The sequence below is a fragment of the Mus caroli genome, chromosome 1 (assembly GCF_900094665.2).
Source record: "Mus caroli chromosome 1, CAROLI_EIJ_v1.1, whole genome shotgun sequence".
Taxonomy (NCBI): Eukaryota; Metazoa; Chordata; class Mammalia; order Rodentia; family Muridae; genus Mus; species Mus caroli.
The window spans coordinates 130,698,930-130,723,998 of record NC_034570.1 but is presented as its reverse complement, the minus strand read 5'-3'; the positions used below and the strand labels follow the sequence as shown (position 1 = coordinate 130,723,998).

General features: G+C 40.5%; 1 protein-coding gene across 2 annotated transcripts in view; it reads right to left on the bottom strand.

Annotated features, from left to right (window-relative positions):
* Positions 1-462: 462 nt before the first annotated feature.
* Dennd1b (DENN domain containing 1B) overlaps positions 463-25,069 on the bottom strand; it is a 209,379-nt gene continuing 184,772 nt past the window's right edge. For both annotated transcript variants that reach the window (XM_021163128.2, XM_021163138.2), the window contains 3 exons: positions 8,726-8,808; positions 7,457-7,673; positions 463-6,748 (listed from right to left, as the gene is read on the bottom strand). In XM_021163128.2, the coding sequence (XP_021018787.2) occupies positions 6,212-6,748; positions 7,457-7,673; positions 8,726-8,808 (837 nt within the window). In that variant the 3' untranslated portion in view covers positions 463-6,211. The remainder of the gene's footprint in view (positions 6,749-7,456; positions 7,674-8,725; positions 8,809-25,069) is intronic.

Genomic DNA, 25,069 nt, shown 5'->3' with positions numbered 1-25,069 from the left:
TTACTGGGAGAACAGAGAACCTCTGCCAAGTGGAGAGGCGTGGGAGGAAATGAGTGGCTGGGGCTGCATCCTTGGGGGTATATCCAGCCAGGTTTGTCCTCTTCTGTTTACTATGCTGCACTCTTTGCCCTGGGGTGAGCAGCCCCCTCCTATAATCCCACGGCCATGACTCTGCCTGATCGCAGAGAACTTCAGACTAATATCCCTGCAACCATAAGCTGCAGTAAACCTTTCGTCTCATCCTTTCAAGTTACCATGTCAGTCATTTTGCCACAGCAACTGGAAGGCTGATAAATGGTTTTGAAAAGAATAGGTGGCACCCACACAGGGCAACCAGAAAGAATCAGGCTGAAGTTTACACTGCAGCAGTGACAGGATAAGAGATGGAGCCAGCTGAGTCCTCAAAGCCATTCTCTGGTAGCCATACAGGGGACAACTGGTTAGTTAGAAGAGCCATCACCACCACACAATGTTTGATCGTGACCAATTTTATTTTCAGCGACATTATTGGGTACTTTATGGCAAAGCAGAGTTCATTCAACATTTTATTTTGCATATTAAAAAACTCCCAAACAATACTTTTATACAGAACATCTTCCCAATAGTAATTAAGTCCAGAGATGATAAACTGTAGTCACAAGGGCAAGCACCATGAAGCACATCTCAGTGTCTTGCTGCTCATGGTTTTCTGTTTTGTTTTTTGAGCTACTGGTTATATGTTGAGCAAACAACTCTTCAGCTAAAGGAATGAACATAAACTTTGGAAACATTCAATCCTGAGTCCCTCATGTGGCCTTTATGTCTAAGAGATTTTAGGCACAGCTAAGTAATAACTCATTTTAAAAATTTAGTATTTGGTATATGATTATTAAAGAGTTCTCAAAATTACCTATGAAAGCTACTCTATCTAAAACATAGTGACTTCACACAGACAGTGCACCTAATATGCACAATGTAGTTGATTTGTTCTGTCCTAGACATCACGTGGTCCGAGGAGGGAGGATGGATGGTCCTCAAGGCTCATCTAAGGACTGATACAGAAGTTAAAAAGGACACACACCTTTGACACATTGAAGAGGTAATCATTTGAGACTATACTGTCTAGATAAAAGACTGTATATCTTCAATTACTTCATTTCACTAAAATGTGGCTTGAAAAACACAACTCCTGGATTATAACGCATTCCATTAGCGCTGCTGTTCAGTACCTTGTTTTATTTTTGGTATATCTGCATATTGCATCCAGAGTTACAAACTGCCCACAGTGCTTTCTGCCTCATTCAAGTATAATAAAAGTAGAAATCTAAAGAAGCTCTAAGGCTAAACAAACTATACATCATACAAAAAATTAATTTACAGTCAAAAAGTATTGGCAATGCCCTTTATAAGCCTCAACAAAGACTCATCACAAAGGATGTCATAATCTACATACACATGGTTATCACATAAATATACCGTTTAGATTCTTGTGCTGCGAAGTAGCTGTTAAATGAACACAGATAGAACCAGCACTCTGTACCACAAACATTTCTGTTAAAGAAACAGTATTGTCAATACTAATCAAAGGAACAGGAATTTCTTATTGCATATCTATTGTGGCTGAGGCAGTTCATTATGATACAATAATGCAATCTCCACATTATTATTTTAAATAAACAAGAACACTTCTACTAATAGAAAGAGTAATTTTTTTCTGAAATCACATAGAACATTGCTACATACAGTTTTAGGCAAATACTGCAAGACATGACCTTAAGGTGTCTGCCAGAAAAGCAGATGTGCATATTTATATAAACTAAACAATGCAAGAAAAATATTGCACAAAATCCTATGTTTCAAAATAAAATATTTCTGTCTCAATATAGATAATTCCCTATTTTATAAACAAATCCTAACATCAACTGGCTGTTGCAAAGCGTTTCTATTCCTGGAAGCTTTAAAAAACAGACACTAATAGACCTCTGGCCTCAACGTGGGGAAAATGCTCACAGAGAATCAGACTGCTAAAAAACTGACTACCAACGTTAAGAGATGCCTGGGGAGAGCCTACAGTTAGGGGTTCCGTTTCCATTTTGAACTTTCATTCTGATTTTCAAATATCTTCTCAGATTGAAGACTCATTGACACCAAACCAGAACCTGAAGTTCTCAGGAGACAATTTACTCATGAAAGTGATGAACTTGTCCTGGAGATCTGAGCAGAGAAGGGACAGCTGTTGACTGCAAGAATGCCCACAGTCATTTGCTGTTGACCAGGAATCTTCCCTTTGTTTAACCAACAAGTATTTCCTGGGCATTCCTGGGTCACGCCATTAGATATCAGCATAGCATCTTAATAACAGTCACACCATTAGCTAAGAAGAAAAAGGCTCCCTAGAAAATGTTTTTACCAACCTTTTTCTTTTTTTTAATGTAAAATCTGGACTCCCAGCAACATGACTGGGTTCTTCCTTTATATACTCTAAATTACTCCTGAACTGGGGGAAACGGCCATCAGTACTGCAAGGGGACAATGCCAGATCGTGTCGATGGTCAAAGCAAGGACTCAGCCAAGCAGTGCCTCTAAATCTGTCCTTTAGGGTGGGATCTTAGCAGCATTCTAATGAGTGGCTCATATAATTACTAAAAGAGTCAATGATTCTGTAGTTTGAACATACTTTAAATAAAGCAGCTGTTTTTAAAAAGCATCTCTCAGTGTTGATTCTTGAGCGAGTACCATCTAAGCAAATACATCCTTACTGTATTTTATTATTATTATTATTAGTAGTAGTTATTATTTTAACACCTACAGTTCCTTTCCCTTTTCATTGATTCCCCAGAGCTGGGTGATTGTTTCCTCCCGTACCCTTACATCCTTAATTATTATACCTTGCTCCTGAAAAGTCAATAAATATTTTCTCAGTGAAGGAGTTACTAACTCTGAATTGGAAAAGTCAGCATGCCATAAGCTGATAGTAAGATCGGCAAGACTAGGTAATCACCCATGCGTTTTACTCGGCAACATCTTCACTTTAACACAACTGCAGACCAACATTTGTTCTTCTATCGTTAGCCCCTGACCTGGCATGGACGCAAAGCCTGAGAGAGACTCGACGAGTCACAGATCAGGGTTCCTTTAGAGGCGTCTAAAGCACAAGATTCAGGAGCCAGAGCTGTGAGTTAGTCAAGTCTCTCATCGCGCAGAAGCGGCTTGTCTGATGAAAGATTTATTTTGGGAGCTCCAGTTGTTGGTGCTCAGTATCTAGAATGGCAGTGCGAACAGAAACACGTATTTTCAGTAGCAGGGAACTTATATTTGATTTGGTTTGGGCAAAGCAAAACAAACAAACAAACAAAATACTCCCTTTATACTCCCTTTTTTAAAATTTCAGAGCTCACCTGATGGTCTCTTAGTTTTACAACTGTTTCCATCATAATACTGGGAAGTGTCATTTAAAAGCTGACTTCAAATACTCAAGGTTTTAATGGTGTGAAGCACCTACTTGCTTCCAGTTTTCTGGACATTTAAAAATAATGTGTACAGTTTTGTTTTTTTCTTTTTAACATAAAGTAGCTGTTTTTGCTTGTTACAGTAAGGCACAGATCATTTTCGTGGCTTAGGACATTATTTGTGAGTGGATAAATGTTTCCAAATAGCCTAGTGTTACAGTAGAACATCTCACAAGCTGACTCAAGGTAGAGAGCCACCAACCTGTGGCCATGGGATTACCATGGAAGTGGACTGGAAGCCAGTGTTTTAAGCTGCAGTCAGGATGCTCTCATTTTTTTAGACAATGAGTTCTGATGTGAAAAAGAGACCTCACTTGAAAAATGGCATTAAAAGCGCTCCATTCTGTTGAGGAATCCGGTGGGAACCCCTGCCTAGCAGTGTGAGTACCACAGTAACTTTTCCGGTTCCTGCTGAAATCAGCTCTTCCACGTGTACTCTCCTGTTGTTTCAGTAAACTGGGACTAACGAACAACACATACAGGCACAACCTCACAACCTTGCATATTATTATTGTGTGAAGATAAGGATTAAATATTCCCTTCGATAGTGAGCCCATCCTCAGAAGGACAGGCTCCACTGTCCACTACAAAAGAGGGAACCATTACCTCAAATAAAACTATCTATTTATATTTTGGAATGCAGATTTAAAAAATGACCTGTGTGTGTCAAACAGTGTAGGAGTATGGGATGCTTCCATCTATGAGAAGTTTTTATAGTTTCTTACAGTATTATGAAAGCTGGTCCCCAGGGAAGAGGCTTTTAGGCCAGAACATAGTCCTGTGTTTGAAGTCCATGATATCTTCAGCAATACAGACTTACCTTTAACTTCTGGAAGGCAATCAAGAACAAGTGTGCTAGCTTATCCTGTTCAACTTTTAATTTTTCAGTTTTAAGAAAGTGTATTCATGGTCTAGTGACATAGCTGACTGAATACCAAAAAAAAAAAAAAAAAAAAAATGACCTGTGTAAATACTTTAAGGACTACGTTAAATAAACCTCCTAAACTTCTAGCTAAAATTCTGTTCTTTAAGTAAATACTTTAGAGTACGGCCTTGCTGGAGTTCTTCAATGGTTCTGCAAACTTTTTTTTTCACTAAAAAGGACAATTTTTGAAAAGTAATCATCACACTTGAGGATGGATAGACTAGAACCATGGCGTCACTACCTGCACATCTAGGGATCATGCTGCATGTGCTCTCAGGTGTGCTCCAAAGCTAAAGAGTAATCATGAGGGAGGCAGGATCCACGGAGAATCACAAGGGATGCATTCTGATACTTCTCTGCCCTAAATAATTCTATTGTGCCTGCCCTTCCTCTCTTCTTTCCCTCCACTCCTCCTGCTTGCCTGCACAAAACAGGTGTTGGGACACACTCAGAATGGAGAACCCCAGCAGGTGTTCAAAGACAACACAACATGGCATATGCTTGCAGCACACCCCTTCAGATGCTGAAAATGGCACTTTTCTTCTGTGATCTTCTCCCTCAAACCTGGATAACCTCAGTGTAATAAGGAGAAAAATACTACATACAGTACAGGAGCTGGACATCTGAACAATATTCCTGAAAACTTCAAGGCCATCAAACTAAGAAAGTGAAGTCCCAGGGTGAGAAGGAACCTCAGAAGACATGATGGTAGAACATACTCTAGAACTCTGAGGTGATAAGGGAACAGAAAGGGGACAGCAGGGAACAGTCAGAGCTCTGAATACCACACAGCGAGTCAATGATACGGCAAATGCTGCATACTAACATAGGATGCTAACAACAGCAGAGGCAGGGTCCAGGGCAGAGAGCAACTCAGTACCATCTTTGCATTTTTTTTCTATAAATCTAGAAGGACATTTAAAATACAAAGTTAATTCTTTAAAAAAGCAAACAAGGTAAGGCTATGAGCATCTTCACAGCACGTCAGTTAAGAGAAGAAGAGGACACGGCCTATCTGGACTCTGCAGGGCATTTGGCTTTCGGGCAGTGGACCATAGTTAACACATACATGAGATCGAACATTGAGGGGCTTCTTTGTAAGCAGAAGCTTTTAACTTCACATTGTAATTCAGCACTTAATATAGCTCACTGAAAGGTAAATATACACATTCACGTTGGTGGAAAACATGGCTACAGGTCTTCATAAAAAGCAAATTATTTCTGCTAGAGTGCATTTAAACTGGAAAAGAATGGTGAGCTTAATTCATGATAGGAAAAGGCATTATTGCTCTGCAGGACAAGACAACTCCTCTTCCAAGCTTTGCATCACATGTCATCTGTATGCTTAACATAACTGGAAGATTAAGGCAATTAGTGGGTTAACAGTTTCATCAGTGTTAGGCTATTTTTGATCAGTTTTGACATCTTGATCAGTTCATGCTCAGCCAGATTAGTACAGTAACTACTGGCGATATGTAGGGGTTATATATGCACACTTAGTTTAAATAAAACAAACAGCATTAAGCACCAAATACTGGGAAAGCTTAAGTTCAAAACACACTTTCAGCCTATGTACAAATTAGTACCTGATTTAACAGCACAGCAGAATTCATTTTACGCTGGGAAACCAATAGGTAATAGGTAATACAGATCCATGAGATGAACAGACAGGGAAACCGACTAGACTGCAGTAGGGGTCGCCATTCCTATCAGCGACTCTACTGTTCCCATCACAGGGAAGGAATTCCACATGTCTCTGGAGAAGCCAAGAGGCAAGCAACTGACCCTCTACTGGTACCTAAGTTTGGTTTCCACTTCTGCTTTCTTCTGAAATGTTTAAATCTTGTTGGAAGTCACATGACATATGACACAATGACACTACTTCTTGGAGAAGTCCGACGTCCTTTGAAGGCTTCGTGTCCTCTTTGCCAGCCTTCTCCCAGGGAACAAAAGTCGACTGGCGGCTCCCGGGGCCAGGCACCGACAGATCCTCTGACTGGAGTGGAGCCTGACCTGGTGTTTGCTTCACTTCTGCTTTTCCTCTCTCTGTTTGGGAGGCTTCAGGAGTAGCTGGCTGGAAACCCAATCCTGAAGCTGGCTTTTCAACCACAGTAGGGCCACTTACACTGTCAGCACAGAGGGGCTTCTCACTGCTCTCCTCTTTCAGGATAAACAGAGAATCTGTCAAGCCACCGGAGGAAACACGTTTCCTTGGGGATGGAGGGAGTTGCCTGCCATGGAGGGCGCTGTCATCCTGCCCGAGATTCCACTCTCCCTGGTCTCCAGAAGCACACAGCAGGGCCAGGTTATTCTCACTGGGAGCGTTGGACTTGTTCTGGGAAGGGAATTACAACTTCAGAATACTTACAATAAAATGACAGTGATTCTTTAGTAACTTGGTGTCTGCTTTGAAAGCAAGGTAACCATGCTTCAGCAGGGGCCTGAGCCCCACCTCAGGGGGAGGGGAGCACTGACTGAATCCTGACAGTTCCTGCCTGCCCCATGAAGAGGAATGATGGGTGTCAGGTGGGGACTCCACAAACTCTGTTTTCAATGTGTTTAAATTGTCACCTGTCACAGTCAAATCCACATAGAACGTCCTGTTCTCCAGTCAGAATGGGGTCCCACTGCACATAAAGGTTTTTTTTTTTTTTGAAGCACTTTAGTTCATTTAAAACTGTTCACTTTTCAAACAAGAAAATAGAAAAAATATTTTTAAGACATATTAATTACAGTGTTTCTTTAAAGCTCAGGAGTTTTTATAAAAATAGGAATATTTCACATAAAAATGTTTTCAAAAGGATGAATGCTAAACTAGACGGCACTATGCCCAGAAAGGGGCATCACCGGGTAGCACCAGAGCAGTGGCTACAGCAGCAGTGTGAGCTGCAGAAATAATCCATACGATGTACATTTTACCATAGTTTGAAGTTTCTGTACCTACCTAGAGGTAAAATGCTTCTATAAACTAAGTTTATTTATCTGATTGGGCAACCATAGCAAAGGCAAGAGGGTTTCCATTTAATTCTGTGTCTCAACTAACCGTAGGCTTGTAATCAATGTCATCCATGGATCTGAAGAAATCCAGGCTCTTGGCAGGCGCCAGCTTTCCTTGATCAGAGCTGTGCGTGCTCAGCGTGTCCAGGATCTCACCCAGTAAGTCCATCTCCCCTGAGTAAGGAGCCTTCACCTGGGCTTCAATGGAGTCATCGCTTTCGTAGAAATAAGCACATGTTTCTTCCCCGTCTTCAGAAGATATCCTGAAAGGAGACACAAGGTGGAGCAGTCGGCACAGGCTGAGTCTCAACTTACTCGCTATGCCAACAAAACAACAACAAGGTCACAACTGAAGGTGAGGGTGATGCTCACTTTTAAACCCAGCATCCTGGAGGCTGAGGCAGGAGGATTGCACGTGTGAGGCTAGTCTGGGTTCCAGAAAGAAACCAGGGAAAGGAGAGGGAAGGGTTAAGAGGAGGAAAGGAAGGGGGGTGGTTTAGAGGAAGGAAAAGGGGAGGAAAGGAGAGGGAGACACAAGACAGGAAGAAAAGGAAGAAATGAGAAAGAGGAAAGAGAGGGTTGAAGGACAGGCAGGGACAAAGGACAGAAATAAAAATTAGTCAAAGTCTCCACAGTTATGCATACATCTGCTTCAAATACTAAAATACTTAAGTACACACATCAGAGCAAATAAATACAAAGTCATGGCTCAGTAATCTGAAGCCAGACTTTCCATCTATAGGATTTGGGAATTTCCTAGAAACGTTAGATTGAACACTTAGAACATTTGCAACATTCCAAATATACTCTTCATAATCTATATGGTTGTCCTTTTCTTATTTGTTTTAGAGAAGAATAAATATTCTCCTATGTAGACAGATTTCATATGTAGGATGTCCATTTTATTACTATGTATCTTAAAATTGCTTAAAAAATTAGTTTATACAATTCTCCATTCTTTGTATCCAGTAACAGTTCTAAACTTCCTTCCTGTGATGGTGCCTTCACCTTAAGCCCTCCCCTGGCTCACTGGACTGTTACCACTGTCCCTATTTCACCTGTCCCTCTCAGTGTGGGGTGTTCATCTCTGTCATCTTTCCTACTCCTTGGACGCCTCTGAAGATAACTCTGCTTCCCAGGAGCATGACACTTTCAAAGTCTACTATGCCGTGCCCCTGTCCTAAGCCTCATTCCTCACAGCGGTGCAAGGAGTGCCATTTCTGTTTGTTGGTGAACATTGAGAGGGAGCAAACATGAACTTTACTAGTGCCTAAAGGCCATGCCACTACACAGGGTCCCGTAGTGTTGGACTCACTTGCTTGCCCGTTCAATGTCGTCATCATCATCATCATCATACAGGGTACCATCTAGGCTCTTATGAGGTCTTTTCAAGTGTGCCTGGAGAGGAAAGTTGACAATAAGTTGAGTTACTGATTTGAAATATGTCTCTTTAATAATTTTAAAGGAACAATGTAATTTTTTATAATAAATACTTAGACATATGTTTTCAAAGCTTTGAATGTCATCCAATAACCTGACAAATTAGAACAAGGAGAAAAAGAACAAAGCAGCATTTAAAAAAGAATCAACACTTCCTAGCTTCTCCAGTAATAACTGGAAATAGATATATAGGTGAACAGTCACACCGTGCATCCACAAGGCAACTATCACATTTTCAAAAGAACCATCAACAGTTGTCAATTTTATATTTACTACTAAATGTAGACTCTGGTTCTCCAGTGCTTCTGGAGTGTTGGGGCCCAAATTCCTGCATTTGTAACATTTTCAGATAGTCCCAGTGCTCGATCTGAGGAACTCACTCTCAAGAGCAAGATCTTAAAATAACAATTTATCATTTGTACCTGAAAATACTATATTATGCATTCATCAGACGTTCTCAAATGTAAAATGTTCATGTTGATTGGCTGATCTGTTTGTATGCACATGCATTCCACAATAAACATGTGGCAATCAGATGACAACCTGCGGGAGTTGGCTCTGTCTTTCTACTATGACGGTTCTTGGAATTGAACTCAGATCATCAGGCTTGGCAGCAACCTTTACCTGCTCAGCTGTCTTGCCAGCCCTAGGTAGTTTTAACAAATATTTGTTTTTAAAGATTTATTTTGTCTTATGTGTATGAGTGTATGTAAGTATGTATGTATGTATGTATGTATGTATGTATGTATGTGTACTGCTGCATGCCTGGTGCCTGCAGAGGCCAGAGGAGGGTGTCGGATCCCTGGAACTAGAGTTACAGGCTGTTTCGAGCTTCCTTGAAGTTTTGGAGATCTGAACCTGAGCCCTCCACAAAGAGCTTTTAGCTGCTGAACCATCTTCCTAGCTCCAAGATGTCTTTTTAACACAATTTAAAAATTGTGACATCTACAAGTGAACAGTTAACCTTTAATCTTTTACACCATATAGTCTATCTCCATACATTTAATTTGTGGGTCAGAATTACACAGGTCAGTGCTGCCTGTGGTGCCATGTCCCCAGTCTCCTTCAGTGTCCCCTTTCTTTTGCACCAGCCATGACTGAAACATAGTAGCCCACCCTCATTTCCTGAAAACTGGCAGTTTATGTGGCGGTCCAGACTCCACTTTCAGCTGACTGATGCTTGTTTCTGGCAAGCACAAGCCACGGTGGCAATGTGCAGTCTTATAGTGCACAGTGGTAGGCATGTGATGTTCAATTTTGTTAACACGGCTCTGGGTGTGGCTTGCCTAGCCACTCACTTGGTTCCATTCACTTGTCATGACCACTGGGAGATCCATTTTTTATTAGCGTTATCATTTTATGGAGTATTCCTTTTATATTTGCTAGAATTTTATAAAAAAAACCCTTTACCATTTAGCACTATATTAAAATATAATACAGACCAAAGAGAGCATAGAAGTTGTTGGTGTGCTCTTTTATTTCCAAGAGTAATGAGCCACTGCCCCAGCAGTCTCTAAACTGATGACAAGATGAGGTTATTTTTAATATTGTCATGGCTTATATATATTTAGTACATTTTAAACCACCAGTTATTATTAGTGTTCAAAATACCCCATTTTTGAACTTCAGCTTAAAAGCACTTATCTTCAAGACACATCTTAAGAAAGGCATAGGTTAAAAGATTCACGGTTAGGTTTTTCCTTGAAAATAATCCGGTATTGGTGACTGGCCTTGAGCTCATCACTGCTATAGCTAAAGCTATATAAAGAATATCTGAAGATTTCTAAAATGTTCTCTTTATTATTATACATGGTTCAATGCTTCAAAAATAAGGTTATAACTTTTACATCATCATCCTTTTACNCATGGAAGCGGGCCATGTCTTCTCGGACACTTGAACCTCAGAACCTCAGAAGCTCAGAACAGGGCTTTGGGGTTTTCAAGTGGGTAATGACATTCAGAGGTGAAAACTTGTTGTCATGGTGCTCAAAATCATATACCGTCCTTCTGCGTGGGGAACTTTAGCCTTGGCTTTGCCCTTGGCCACATCCCCTAAAGGAGGACCTGCCTGTCTCCAAGCCCACAGATATCTCCATTGGCTGCACTACAGAATAAATAAGTCTCTGGGATCTCTAGAGAGGCCCACCTACCTGCTCACTCCTTGGTGCCAATGCTCCTAAGGTGAAGCAACGAGGGACACACACACAGGATAAGCACTTGTGACCTGTGACTGAAATGTGTAGCGAGTCCCCCAGGAGTCTGAGGATGAGGAGGTACTGAGGNGCTAAGACCATGTCAGTTTGCCACATAAACTGAAGTTTCTTCAGTTCTCAGAATTATCTAGGAACGAAACTATCGACCACAACATTTGTTCTGGGAGGGAAAATTAATCTTACTCTCTTTCCCAAAACAACAACAATAACAACAAAAACAACAACAAAAACAAATTAATACAATACTGCACTGTCAGTACAATGAACTCTACATGTGCAACTTCCTAATAAAACAATTAAAATTTAAAACAAAATAAGCAAACTACGAGGACACTAAAATGTGCTTAACGTGGCTGCTATTTGTTAATATCACCACTATTTGCGAAGATAAGAATATTAAGCTGAGGTACGTCCAGAGATGCTGGATAGTTTCTCCAAGCCACATACAGCGTGCAGAACAGGAACAGCAACAACAGAGGAAGCGCTGTCATCTGTTGTGCTGCAGATCCTGGCTGCTCCAAGACGCTTTCATCCTTAGCTGCCTGTCTGATCAGGGCTCTCCAGTATTTCACCCAAACCATTCTCTGTACAATCTATGTAATACTTAAGTCATGAAAAGAACTTCATCAGAAAATCTGAGTGTTATTTCACACTTCCTACCTACACAGGCCTCTATTAATTTTCATAGAGATGCTACTAACTAGTGTACTTTACAAAAGATATTCACAAAAGAATTTTAGAAACACATAAAATGAACTAATAACCATTTTCTTTTTTTGTAGATGTTAACCTACGTCCAGTGGAGACTCTGGAGCTACAGGTGGCATCTGCACTGTGGGCCGCCCATGTTTCTTCCTGTCTATGTGCTGTCCCCTGGATTGTTTGTTGTCTTGTCTCATTGGTGCCCTCATTTCTTCATGTGATGACTAACCTTGACTGTAAACTTGACACATGTGGGAAGAAGGAACTGAAGAACTGCCTTCTTCACATTAGCCTATGGGCATGTCTCAGGGAGAAATTTCTCTATTGTTAATTGATGCAGGAGGCTCTGCCCATTGTGGGCGCTGTCACCCCTGGGCAGGTGGATGTGGGCAAGGTAAGAAAGGTGAGTGAATGCACGCTTGGGAACCAGTCAGTAAGCAGCATTCCTCCATGGTCCCGCCTCAGGCTCCTGCCTGAGCTCCAGCCTTGGCTTCCACTATGATAGACTGTTACCTGTAAGTGGAAATAAACTATTTGCTCCCCAAGTTGCTTTTGGTTTATCACAGCAACTGAAAGCAAAACAGAACACTTAATAACCTAAGTAAAATATGTACATGATTTTACTCTTTAATATAGGCTTATCCTTCCTCCAAAGCATGCAGTTGATACTTCCTGAAGAAATAAATATTTGCATATATAGCAGGTAGGCTCTTGTCTTAGGGTTGCTGTGATGAAACATCGTGACCAAAGCAAGTTGGTCATGAAAGGGTTTATTTGGCCTACACTTCCATATCACCGTTCATCACAGAAGGAAATCAGCACAGGAACTCAAACAGAGCAGGAAGCTAGAGGCAGGAGCTAATACAGAGGCCAGGAAGGGCTGCTGCTTTACGGCCTTGCTCCTCATGGAACGCTCAGTCTGCTTTTTAATAGAACCCAGGGCTACCAGCCCAGGGATGGCACCACCCACAATGTGATAGGCCCTCCCCTGTCAATCACTAATTATGAAAATGCCCTACAAGCTTGCCTACAGCCTGATCTCATGGGTGCATTTTCTTACTTGGGGTTCCCTCCTCCCTGCTGACTTCAGCTTGTATCAAGCTGACATAAAACCATCCAGCACAGTTGTGTTGAGTATTTAATCGGGTGACATCAGCCTCTTCTGTGTTCCTGAGGCCCATTCATTACCTCAGTGAAGAACGAAGGGCCATCTTTTTGTGCCATGCATTAGGCTATATGCTGAGGCACAAGAATTAGCAAGAACAGAGCTTTGTGTCCTTATGGATGTTAGTCTAGTAAATAAAAACTAAACAAACTCCAAAAATCACACCAACAAGCACAAAAGGTGTGACTCAAATTAGCTCCTACTAAGCTATCCCTGCTGAGAGAGCACTTTGTAAGAATTTGACCTAACAATCATTGAACCCAAAGGAACTCTTTTCCCTGGGCTCCGGAAGGCCATGTGTTAAGAAGATGGTGAGAAGGAGTAAGCACACATAAAGCTTCCCTCCACTGGGGTAGTCAGGGGAACACGAGAAGTTTGTTATCATGGCACTCATGCTGCTTTCGGGGCCATCAACATTTGCAGTTATTCTTTTGATCACTAGGTGGCGCACACTTATTAAAAAGTCAGCTGGACTATGTAACCTGGTGTTACCCAGAGACACCATTGATTTAGCAGCAGAATGAGGGGGTGAGAATGTGGGCAAGGGTGGCAGGGAAGAACCAATACCAGATTCACAGTCCCAGATAGAGTGTAGCAAGAGACTCTGGGCTCACAGTCCCAGATGATAGAGTGCAGCACAGAGGCCATGGGCTCAACTGTCTTCTGGCAGCTTACTTGAAGTTGGAGCTTTAAGGTAAGGTGCATCCCTTTTCTTTTAGTTCTTAGCACTTCTTCATTCCACAAACATGCAGTAAACACCAACTATTATGCATTTCACTGCTTTCATGGTACAAATACAATAATAAAAATATTTCCTCTACGGAATAAACCTATTGCAAACAGGAAATAAACACTTCAGGGTTACATACAGGTGGGCAGTTACCACCTCTTCTAGGATGGAGGTATCACACAGGACAGATACACCTTGGGAGGGTAAAATAGGGGCTGCATCGCTTTGTGGTTAAGATCGTATATTGTTTTGGCAGAGGACTTGAGTTCATTTCCCAGTACCAATATTGGGTGTCTTACAACTACTTGTAATTCTAGTGGCTACTGATACTTCTGATTTCATTTACATACCCTCACACAAACTACTGCACACAGACACATGATTAAAAATTGAAAAGAAGTATTTAAAAAGAATATAAGGCAGCCAAAGCTTCTATCACTTAGAAAAAGAAATTAAAATGAGACTTAGAACTGAACATCACAAATCTCAATCTAAATTTGAACATGTATAGTTATAAAATACAAGTCAGCTTTCGTGAAAATGTAAAGTGCACATTGAGTGTGTGTGAAAATCCACAAGGTTGAGGGTTCCTCGATAGGACGGTGGGGAAATGCTACGTTATTGAAAAAGAATGTCTATCAGTATGGAAGGAACTGTGAGTGGATCTTTCTCTTCCTAGACCTGACCCTGTGTAGATACTGAATGAAATAAACAAGACTGATGCAGACAGGAACTGTTTAAAGAAAAGAAAACACACACCATCTCACAGGAAAGGACTAAGTCACAGAACCACACAACTGAATATCTGAGGAGAACTCAAGAAGCCAATTCAGGCTAGTTGAATGCTATCTTCCCTGCAATGCCTTCTGGGAAGCACATCAGACGAAAATGGCCAAAGCCGAGGAGCCTGGTAAGCTTGCAATTACCACTGTGATCACTAGATGGCAAACAATGTTAACCAGGCCAAGTGCAGCTTAGCTCAAGGGTGGGGTAAGGTGGGGTGGTGGGCGGAGTGGGAGAGTTGAGAGAAATAGTTCTGACATAAGCAGATGAAACAGAATTGAGATTCTGATAACATATGTAACATTTCTAAGACAGACTCACTATGAAGTTCATACTGGCCTTGGCTTCACAGTCCTGTCTCTGCCTCCACGGGGCTAGGATTACATGTGTGTGTGTGTTACATAGACTTTAAAAAAAACAGCCTTACTTTTAAAAAAAGATTTATTTATTTATTTATTTGTATGTGTACGTGTTATTGCCTGTAGGTGAGTCACCTGTATGCCTGGAGCCTGAGGAGGTCAGAAGAGGGTTTCAGATTTCCTGGAAGTAGATTTTGAGCATTGTTAACAGCTTTATGTGCTGGGAACTGAACCCAGGCACCACTAAACCACTGAGCCATCTCTCCAGCTTCTAAAAGTAAGAACACATTTTGATACTGTCCCATCTTGGAGTTGAGGCAATCAAAATCCAGAAAGACTTTTTGCTGATCCAAAGTCTATAGCAAACACCTGATACTATGCATAAAACCCATTTGTGGCATATGAAAATATCACAGTACAAAACGGCTTGAACATGCACAGTAGTGTTATTTGCAAAGAACTTCAAAATACCTTTTTGATGTTTACAGGTAGCAACTGAAGCACAGTTAAAGCCTTACAGAAGGTTTTCTTCAGTTTTAGAGGTTTCCTTGGCAAGCTTACTTTACACTAACTGTGCTGAACACTTTCCCATGCTGTGCATGATGCTCACAAATGTTAGCAAGCAGTGACTTGGGTAAGAATTCCAAAGGGACAGAGCTAGGACCCTGTCCCAGGTGTGTAGGCTCCACTAATGAACTATTTCTATTATTGCCATGCTTCACGAGAGTGTCCTGAGGGTCCAGACAAACTGTGAGAGAGAAAGACTGCCTATAAAGTCAAGCCTTAGCCTGACTGTAAAGCAGGGACTGTCCTAGTGAGATAGAGGTGCTAATGCTCCAGGAAGGCAAGACACCGTGAGGCAGGAGACTAGCGCTGAGGCCTGACGATTGAACAGCCTCCTGGTGCACTTAGGGGACTGGAAAGACTAACAAGTCTCATGATCTGTGAGATCAAATGGACTGAGCTGATGATTCCTGTTGGTATTGGGTAAAAAGCTGAGGTCTTATGGAATCCTGATAAGGCCAGTCCTGAGCAGGGGCACACAGTGGCTCTGTCAGCAGTGATTTGGATATGGCCCTGACCACACACAAGTCCTCCAGCTGTTGCCTACAGTGATCTCACATTCCTTGTCAGCCTCTTGTGCCTTGTCTCCTTTTACCTACCACCTACACAGGCTGCTCTTGAGGAGGACCTGGGTTCTGTTCCCAGCACAAAAAAAGCAGCCAACAACACTCAAACTCTACTTCCAGGAAATCTGAGGCCCTCTTCTGAACTATTCAGGCCCCAGGCAAACAGGTGACTCACATAGATACATGCAGGCAAAACACAACATAGCTGTGAGCTTCCTTGTACCAGAAGCAATCCCTAATAATATTTGATCTTACCGGCCTGAGACTAAGAATTTTACATTTTAGTTCCTACTTCCACTTAGATGTAGAAAACTTCTGCAGAATGCCACTCCCATCTTAACAATGACCAAGTCTAGATAACCTAAAAAGTATATCATAATCACTTTTGAATCCCAATTCACAGTAACCAAGGAAACTGAGCCTCATCTATCAGAAGGCCTTGGCAACAAACAGGGAGATAAGCTTATCGAAAGTTCAAAGCAACATTACATAAAGGAAATGTATAGGCCCATGTGTCAAGTTAGAGTACTGAGGAATCTCCCAGCCAAAGGGAGGAGTGTTTGCAGTCTCTAGCTCTTTCCTCTACACACATTCCTGTAACTTTACTTGCTAAAGGGAGGGCATGCGAGACAGACTGGAAAGACAAAGTGCCTCTGGTAGTTGAGAGCAGAGACTGCGGATGGGCACTCAACACACTTTTCTATATCCTTATTTCATAGAAAACTAAACCCTTTCCCAAGACTGTTAGGGAAAGTGGAGAAGCAAATTCTCTACAGGTGTGAAGGACAGCAAGCCCTAGGGACACCACTGGGGAGGGCCCAGGAACTCCCCCTCCAAGGAAAGCAGTTTGAATAGGAATGTCTTCTATAGGTCCATGTGATGACAACTTGACCAAGTCGCAGCTGCTTTTGGAGAGAGGTGGAGGTGATGTTGGGAATTTCAGTTGGTGAGGCTTGGTGGGGGTAAGGAAGTCACCAGGGGGTGCTCCAGGAAGACAAGCTGATCTTTGGCCTCTTCCTTTCTCTTCCGAGCTGGCTCTGGGGCTGGCATGAGGGGAGCACCCTGCCAGACTCACTGCTGTCATGATACTGTTGTCATGATACACTGCCTTGTATGACCATGAAGCAAGGCGTATGGGTGAATGGATCTCTGAGGCCACAAGCTAAAGAAAACCTTTCCTTTTAAATTGTTTCTTTGAGGAATCTGTCACAAGGACAGAGATGAACTCACGGGGCTTCCATAAAGGCTACAGTGGACGTAAAGAGACATGGCTTGCCTAAGAATGAAGATACACAGAAAAGCCACAAGGCCTGGACCAAGTTCAGCCCTGGTCCCATGTGGCTCAGGCAGATAAAACCTTCAGAAAGCTTAGGATGAATCAGGAAAACTGAGAGAATCTAGAACTTTCTCCACAAGTATTCTACAAATGCAGGAGATCATAGCATCCCACTGATATGCTTATCAATAACAAAATCCAATTCCAGACACACACCTGCTTGTAATAATCAATGCCATTATAAAAGAAATACATGTTCATTTATAGATGCAAATATTAATACACTCTATATATAAATTCCAGAATTCAATTAAGAATTTTGAGACATTAATGAATAGATAATGCATGAGGAAATGAATCATAGCAAAAATGGATATTTTAAAAAAGAAACAAGTGGAACTCATAGAAAACAAAACAAAACATCCTGATACAGTAGATGAAAATCAGTTCCAGATCTCATCAGCAGATTCAACAAAGATTTGAGACAGGTCAAAAGACATGACCATAATTGAATAAAACACAAAGAGAAAAGAAAGCAAAACAAGTGAAATGAAGAACATTAACAAGAAAGTAGGGTGCCGAGTACCCAGAAGCGGAGCCCTGCCAGCAGCAGCGTGTGCAGTGCATTCTGTTTCCATAGAGGAGACTCTCTGTCTGGCTCCCCAGAACTACCCCACTCCTTCCCTCCCTCGGTCTCCCCACCTACCTACCTCTCTCTTTCTCTCCACCTCCCCACCCCCATGTATAGTGGATTGTTACTGTAAATAAAATGGGCAAATATTACCTAACTGTGAAACTGACTGTAGTGAGCTCTGGAAGCACCATGTGTAACAGCCTGGGATTTTCGGAGTCCTCCGCGGAGGCAGGCGGGCACTTTACCATCACCTTACAGCTCAGCTCTTGAAGTGAGGTTTAGGAGTGATGTTTATGTTCCCAAACCATCCATAGCGCAGAGCTGGTATTCTTGTCTGTGTTCATCATATTATAAAAACTCAGATATTTCTGTTCCTTCCTATTAAGTGACAAGGCTGATGGGCAGAGAATGAAATAGATGTCTTCCTGTATTTGTAAATCATGGACCTTAAGAACTTAAAAGGAAGCAAGTTATCTTCAAAGCTAAATTAGCAGGACTAATACTTCTAGAGGTTCCAAGGAGACACATGGTCTCCAAAGCCAGGAAGTAGCTTACCCTGATGGTCAGATAGTTAAATGGGAGTCTCCTGATGATACATTCACTCTGTCCAGATCAAAGCACCAGTGCATTAACAGAGGCTCATTTCAATTTGGTTTTAATCTATTCTAGTTTTCTTTCTTTCTTTTAAAAAAAAAAAATTAAAAAAAAAAATCGTTCAGTGTTAGAGTTGACAAATAGAATGCAGGAAATCAGAACTGATCCCTGGTTTGGCAAACTACTCATCCCAGAAACAGTACCTTTAGGGTCCATTCTTGCTTGTTGTCCAGAGACTATGAGAAGCTGGCAATGGCCATACCCAGGAGGCTGTCTCTAAGACACAACAACTGCCATAAGACGTCTCAACTCACAGGATGCACACTTACCCACGTGGGCACTTGCAACAAACAAGGCTTCAAGCTGGATATTAGGAAGCCAGCTTTTAAGGGCTGTTCATATGCTGGGTGATACCAACTGTGATTTAAATCCCACTACCCCTTACGTCTTTAACATTTGAAAACACAAATTTGACCAGTGGTTTTACAGCTAGCTTTTCAGTGTAAGAAATTATTAGTCAACATAAAAACAATATGATTAAGTATTAAATACCTCAGTGAAGAAGCATAAATTAGTGATCCTTGGAGAAATGGCAAAAATCCTGAATTTTTAGTGGGAATAGCTACTGTGTGCTAATGGCTTTTCCCACCACCAATACCAGCAACTGATCTCTGACCAACTTCAAAGCAGAGCCACACAGGGGGGGAATGCAAAGCAAACCAAAGCAAGCCAAACCAAGCCAAGCCAAGCCAGACAGGAGAAAGCATCATTTCCTTCTCCTAAGATTCTGGAGAGAAAATAAGAACTGTGTACAGAAATTGCATATTTTTGGAATAGAGAATTGTTGTTAATTTGATCAGAACTCTGAAACACTGAATAGGAAGGAGGGGGGGAGTTAAAGGACAGAAAACAGAGGGAAAAATCTGTTTCCATGTTTCTATATAAAGTCTAAAATGGCAATATTTATTAACCAGATTTACTAGATGGAAAAATTGAGTCTATTTTCTCTTTGTTTCAAGATTTTTATAATAGTTATTTATGGAAAATGAATTTAAAGAGTAAAATTCTAACATTAAAGTATTAAACTTTAAAATTTTTAAAAATTATATATGACATATTTACACAAATATGACCATTTCCATTATGCTTTGTAATATACTAAGCATTGTTCTGCAAAGTTACATTGAAGTTAAAGCCCAGTTTCTGAAGGATGGCTTGAACGCTCCCTTCTGCCCCTGGCACTACAAATTGACTTCTGAGGAAAGCTCCACACAACGTCCACTAGAGGGCATGCTTGCAATCCAGAACCCGCTTTCTTTTTGAAACAATTTTAACTACAACCAAATATGAAATGTTTGAAAGAAATAGTGTTCCATCGGAGAAAGTAACTTCTTTCTAATTAGCAATACTGTATTTTACCAGAAAATCAACTGTATAAGTTACTGCCATTAGAATAATTTAGGTTAAATCCAATATGAAGAGCCCCTAAAATACACGTTGCTATAATGTGCTTTTATTTAGGCAATACTTCTTATGGTCATGTTCCCTTAACGTATTTCAAAAAGTTTTATCCTTTAAAGTGTTTTAAAACATTTCCCTATTATTTCAACTAGCAATTGACCTTAATAGTGCCTTCAATATTGAGCCAAAATAAACAGAAAATTAAAACTGGTTCTTAGAGATATTTGTCTTCATAAGTCCTGTTCCGAAGGAAGGAAAGCATTCCCGGTTCTGGACTTGGCCACCGACCCAGTGCTAGTGAAGCCATCACTCTTGAAGGAGAGCCTACAAAGACCTCACTAAACCGGCACAAACTCTACATCTTAACTATCTCTCCTTATACCACAGATATGTCTAGTCCTCGCCCCTCATCAAGGAAACTTCTCTTTGCAACAGATGAAGTATGTTACAGAAAAGCACTACAGATCCACTGTGGAGCCAGGTTCCACAGTGTAGAGCAGAGGGCAGAGCATGAGGTTCAGGGAGCTTACTGTGCGATAGATGTGTCTCCTCGTAATATCAGAAGCTACAACTAACTGAACAAGGACAACAACAGACATGTCTGATGTGGACAGGAGGAAGCACACCAATGTCAACAGGCAACTACAAATGCTGACGGGGAGAGACAGGCTTCTCCAGTGAAAAGTACTGGCTGGGTATGGATACTAAGTGCTCAGCCCTGAAAACATACATGTAGTAATAATGTATAGGCTGAGGAGACTGTACTCAGGAGAACTTGTATCTACATGAACACTTAGTGAAGACAGACACCGCAAAGCTGAGGGAAAACAGGTTCGGGTACATGCAAAGGCTTGGTGGGAATGCTATAATTTCGAACAATAAAAGTAATAATTGTATGTCTTATGTAAAACTTATTTAGCAAAACCAAGTAGTCTTAATATTTATGTGCCATATTTCTCCTCTAACCCATGACAACACAATTATTTTTCTTGATTTGTTACTTATAATTACTTTTTCCTTGTGAAGAAGTAAGTGGCTTCTTCCTTCAGAATCCTGCTATGTAACTTAGGCTGGCTTTGAACTTGTGGCATCCTTATAGTGTGTCTCTCTACAAGTGGCAACGATACCAATGTCATACACTTCCTAGGTCTCAGCAAGAAGTGCTGCCATTTATCACAGAGTTTGCTTCAGAGGCCACTAACTCTTATAAATAAAATTTTGGCATTAATATGTTACCATAAACTACACACAACTTCATATGAGTTTCTTGCTTTTCTTATAAGCTACATAATTTAATCGTATCTAAGTTTTGTATTTTAAATTGCACTTAAATTACTTACATTTGTAGGTAGACATTATACACATTTGTAGTGCATAAAACAGTCTATAAAACACAAATTATCTGATTATCATTTTCATTGAAGATGATAAGATGGTGGGATTTTATTGATATCCCCACACATCCTACTGTGGCTATGAAATGATTTGTTTACAATTCTCTGTGGAATATATATATGTGTGTGTGTGTGTGTGTGTATGTATGTATACATATATATGTATATATACATGTATACATACCTTTAGGGCATATGTTTTAAAAATAAAGTATACTATTTATAAATTATAAACTTGCCATAGCTATTTAGTTCTATTAGAATGGTTTGTAAACAATTTAACATATAAACACCAAAATTTCATTTTAAGTGAGCGTTTATATAGAAAAAAATATCAATCATATCTTATGATGAAAATTTCTTCATCACTTACTTAAGGAGGAACTGTTCTCATTTCAAATTACTCCTTTGTATATAAGCATGGCTACCAGTATTGTAGCATGTGATAGTAACAAGACTCTCAGACCTTTCCCATTCGTGAACAAAGTGCCAACTCCATTCCTAGTGTGTATTTATTGTCAAGGACACTGTTTACCATAAAGGAAAGGCCAGCCTTTCCAGCAAAGATTTATATAAACTATCTAGATGGTAGAAAAGGAGAAACTCTAGTGGACTGGCTTCTGTCTTAGGCAAGAAACAGTTAAAAGTGGTATGTGTGCCAGGGTTTTAATCAGGCTTAGCAACAAAAAGCTTGCTCGGTCCTCTTCCACAAGATTTTGTCACAGTGAAATGCCTTGCTTAGGGCCGTCCATCTGTTAATGTTGACTCGAGGTAGCGCTGAGCTCTCACACTTGTTCACTAGTGTAGTTGTTAGCCGAGTGTGATATGTGTGTGTGTGTATGAGAGAGAGAGACAGAGAGAGACAGAGAGAGACAGATTGCTGGACTAAGGCAAAAAATGTTTCATCCTTTAAAGCAGCTTCTAGTTCAGCAGTTAGTCATAAAATTATTATTGAAAGGGATTTTTCTCTTATTCTTAAATTTTTCTATTACATTTTAGACAATTTCATATGACAGAATTAGAATTAATGGTCTAATATTGCTCACTAACTCCTCAGGATTCCACTAATATAAGATTGACAAAAGGTAAGTACATAGGATTAAAACTGCTCTGCACCATGACCGATAGCAGTATTCTCACAGGACTAAACAGGCCCTATTCTCAATAAAATCAGAGAAGGCTCCTTTCCCTGGAGTCCTGTTAGGCTAGGGCGGCTGTTAGAACTGTCATCTCCACACAAAAGGGAAAGGGCTGGGTTTTACAAATGTGAAGCCTAATTGGGAGCTCTTCATGGCTGTACCCTTGACATTTATTTAAGCCTCATCAACAAAACAGAAAATAGCCATACTAATTAGCAGACCAGCACACAAATTACTATTTGTTGGGGGTAGAATATAGATTCACAGTCTATTCCAAAGACAAGCAAAGTAATGGGATAGACATATTTAAATTCTTCTCCACAGCATCCACACTATAGACTTTCCTTCTGTTAAATAAAGATACATTCTTATAATTCAAATGATCAAAATTTCATTTAATATTCTGAAAACTAAATAAAAACAAAGTCTTTCATTGGCAACTCTTGGTGGAAACTGGAAAAGCTACATTCTTTTCACAGTTGGGTCCATGTCCGATAATAAACAAACTCAGAATGGAATGAGACAAATCCATTCAGAGTCATTTTTTATTGTAGCTGACAATAAAACAAATACCATCTTACAAAGTTACAGACAAGAGATTTATTCATAATACAAGATGTATATTGCCTTTCAAATCATACGCTAAAGTCAGCAGTCAGGACCCCACTTAGAATGAAGATGAATACCTGCTACTTCTGTGGCCACAGTGCTGTCAAGCGACTAAGGGCAGGAATTTCACAAGAGAAGAAAGTCTAATGGGGCCATTGTTACAAAAGACTTGGCACTCAAGATGTGTGTATATCTACCAACTGTAGACTACCTATTGTATTTATTATTTAAGGAGATATTTTATTTATATTATCTATAATTCTTATAGCAGCCTAGGAAGATAATGTGTGATGTTAACAATATATCAATTAAAAATGCAGAAAGCAAAACAAAGGGATATTTTATTTTAATGAATGTCAAAAGAAATTTCCTTTTAAAACCAAGTCCGGTCTAGCTCTATACTAATTTTTCCATCAGATGCAGTTGGGAAGGATCACAGTTTAATGATAATGTAATTCATATTGGAAAACGGCTACATGTAGATCTAATGTGCTATTAGGAATCACAGAAAGTCACCTGTGAAGGCAATGGAGAATTTGCTTATTGGTTAATTTGCCTAAATAAAATCATCTTGCCATTTTGTATACCTTAAGATATACAGCTTAAAAATCCATTTCTAGAAATTAACATGAAATATGAAAAAACAGAAGTTAGTAAATTATAATAGGAATATCTTATCCTGTTATACAAGGAAATTTTAATAATTAGCATGTAAAAATTCTCTCAACTTACACATTTGGGGAAAGGATTCCTGTGATTTAAATGTTTTTATCTTAAGGAATTCTATTGAAAATGTTTTCTTCTCATCAAAAAAAAAATCCCTCTTCTTTTTTGGTAAATATCATCATTTAAATACTCTATTACAGAGCTGGTAAAAAAAGTTTACCAGAGTGATTTAGAGCCCTGAAGCTTGTGAGCAGTCAAGAACTGAGCGTATTAGTGGTGTCAGAAGAGCAGATAGGAAAGGGCTGCCTGGTTTAATGTCAGTGTGTGATATACTGGCCATTTTCTATGAACATAATGATTTCATTCAAAGACGTGCTTTAGTAACACAATCAGAATTTGATAATAACATATGAAATTAATAAGTCTATGAAAATAAGCTTAATAAAAGGAAAAATAGAGGAATCATTTAGTTTGCCACAAAAATAGTCTCATGAATTCAGAATATTTCCATGTTTTTCTTCTGTTAACGGCTGGTACCTAGGAAAGTCCTAGACACAGTGGGTGCTGAATTATTAGATGAGCGCACTTCTTCATAAAGATCTACCAGGGTCTGCACCTGGAGCTGATCCTGTGCCACAGTGCTCCATACCATATACTGCTGCCTAGAGAGAGCTGGTCTCCAAGGAGTGCTGGCACATTTGTGAGCACAGGCAAGACCATCACCTCTGTTCCTGTGGACCCGTCCAGAAACCTCAGGACACAGGCACCAAGTAACAGCCAGGAACAGGATCCTTCAGGTTTCTGTCTGCACCCCTGGGCTGACCCTGTACCATAGCTCTCCATACCCAAATTCATCCTGGAGAGAACTGGTTGCCCAGGAGGAGTGGCACACAGGCTTGCAGGAGGGAGAAGCCATAGTCAGAGACAGCAACACAAGCTAACACCAGAGATATCTATCTATCCAGATGGCGAGAGGCAAGGGCAAGAACATAAGCAACAGAAACCAAGGATATTTGGCATCATCAGAAACCAGTTCTCCCACCACAGTGAGCCCTGGATACCCCAACACACCAGAAAAGCAAGACTCTGATTTAAAGTCACATCTCATGATGATGATAGAGGACTTTAAGAAGGGCCTAAATAACTCGCTTAAAGAAATACAGGAGAACACAGGTAAACAGCTAGAAGCCCTTAAAGAGAAAACACAAAAGTCCCTTAAAGAATTACAGGAGCCAGGCGTGGTAGTCCCAGCACTTGGGAGGCAAAGGCAGGTGGATTTCTGAGTTCGAGGCCAGCCTGGTCTACAGAGTGAGTTCCAGGACAGCCAGAGCTACACAGAGAAACCCTGTCTAGAAAAACCGAAA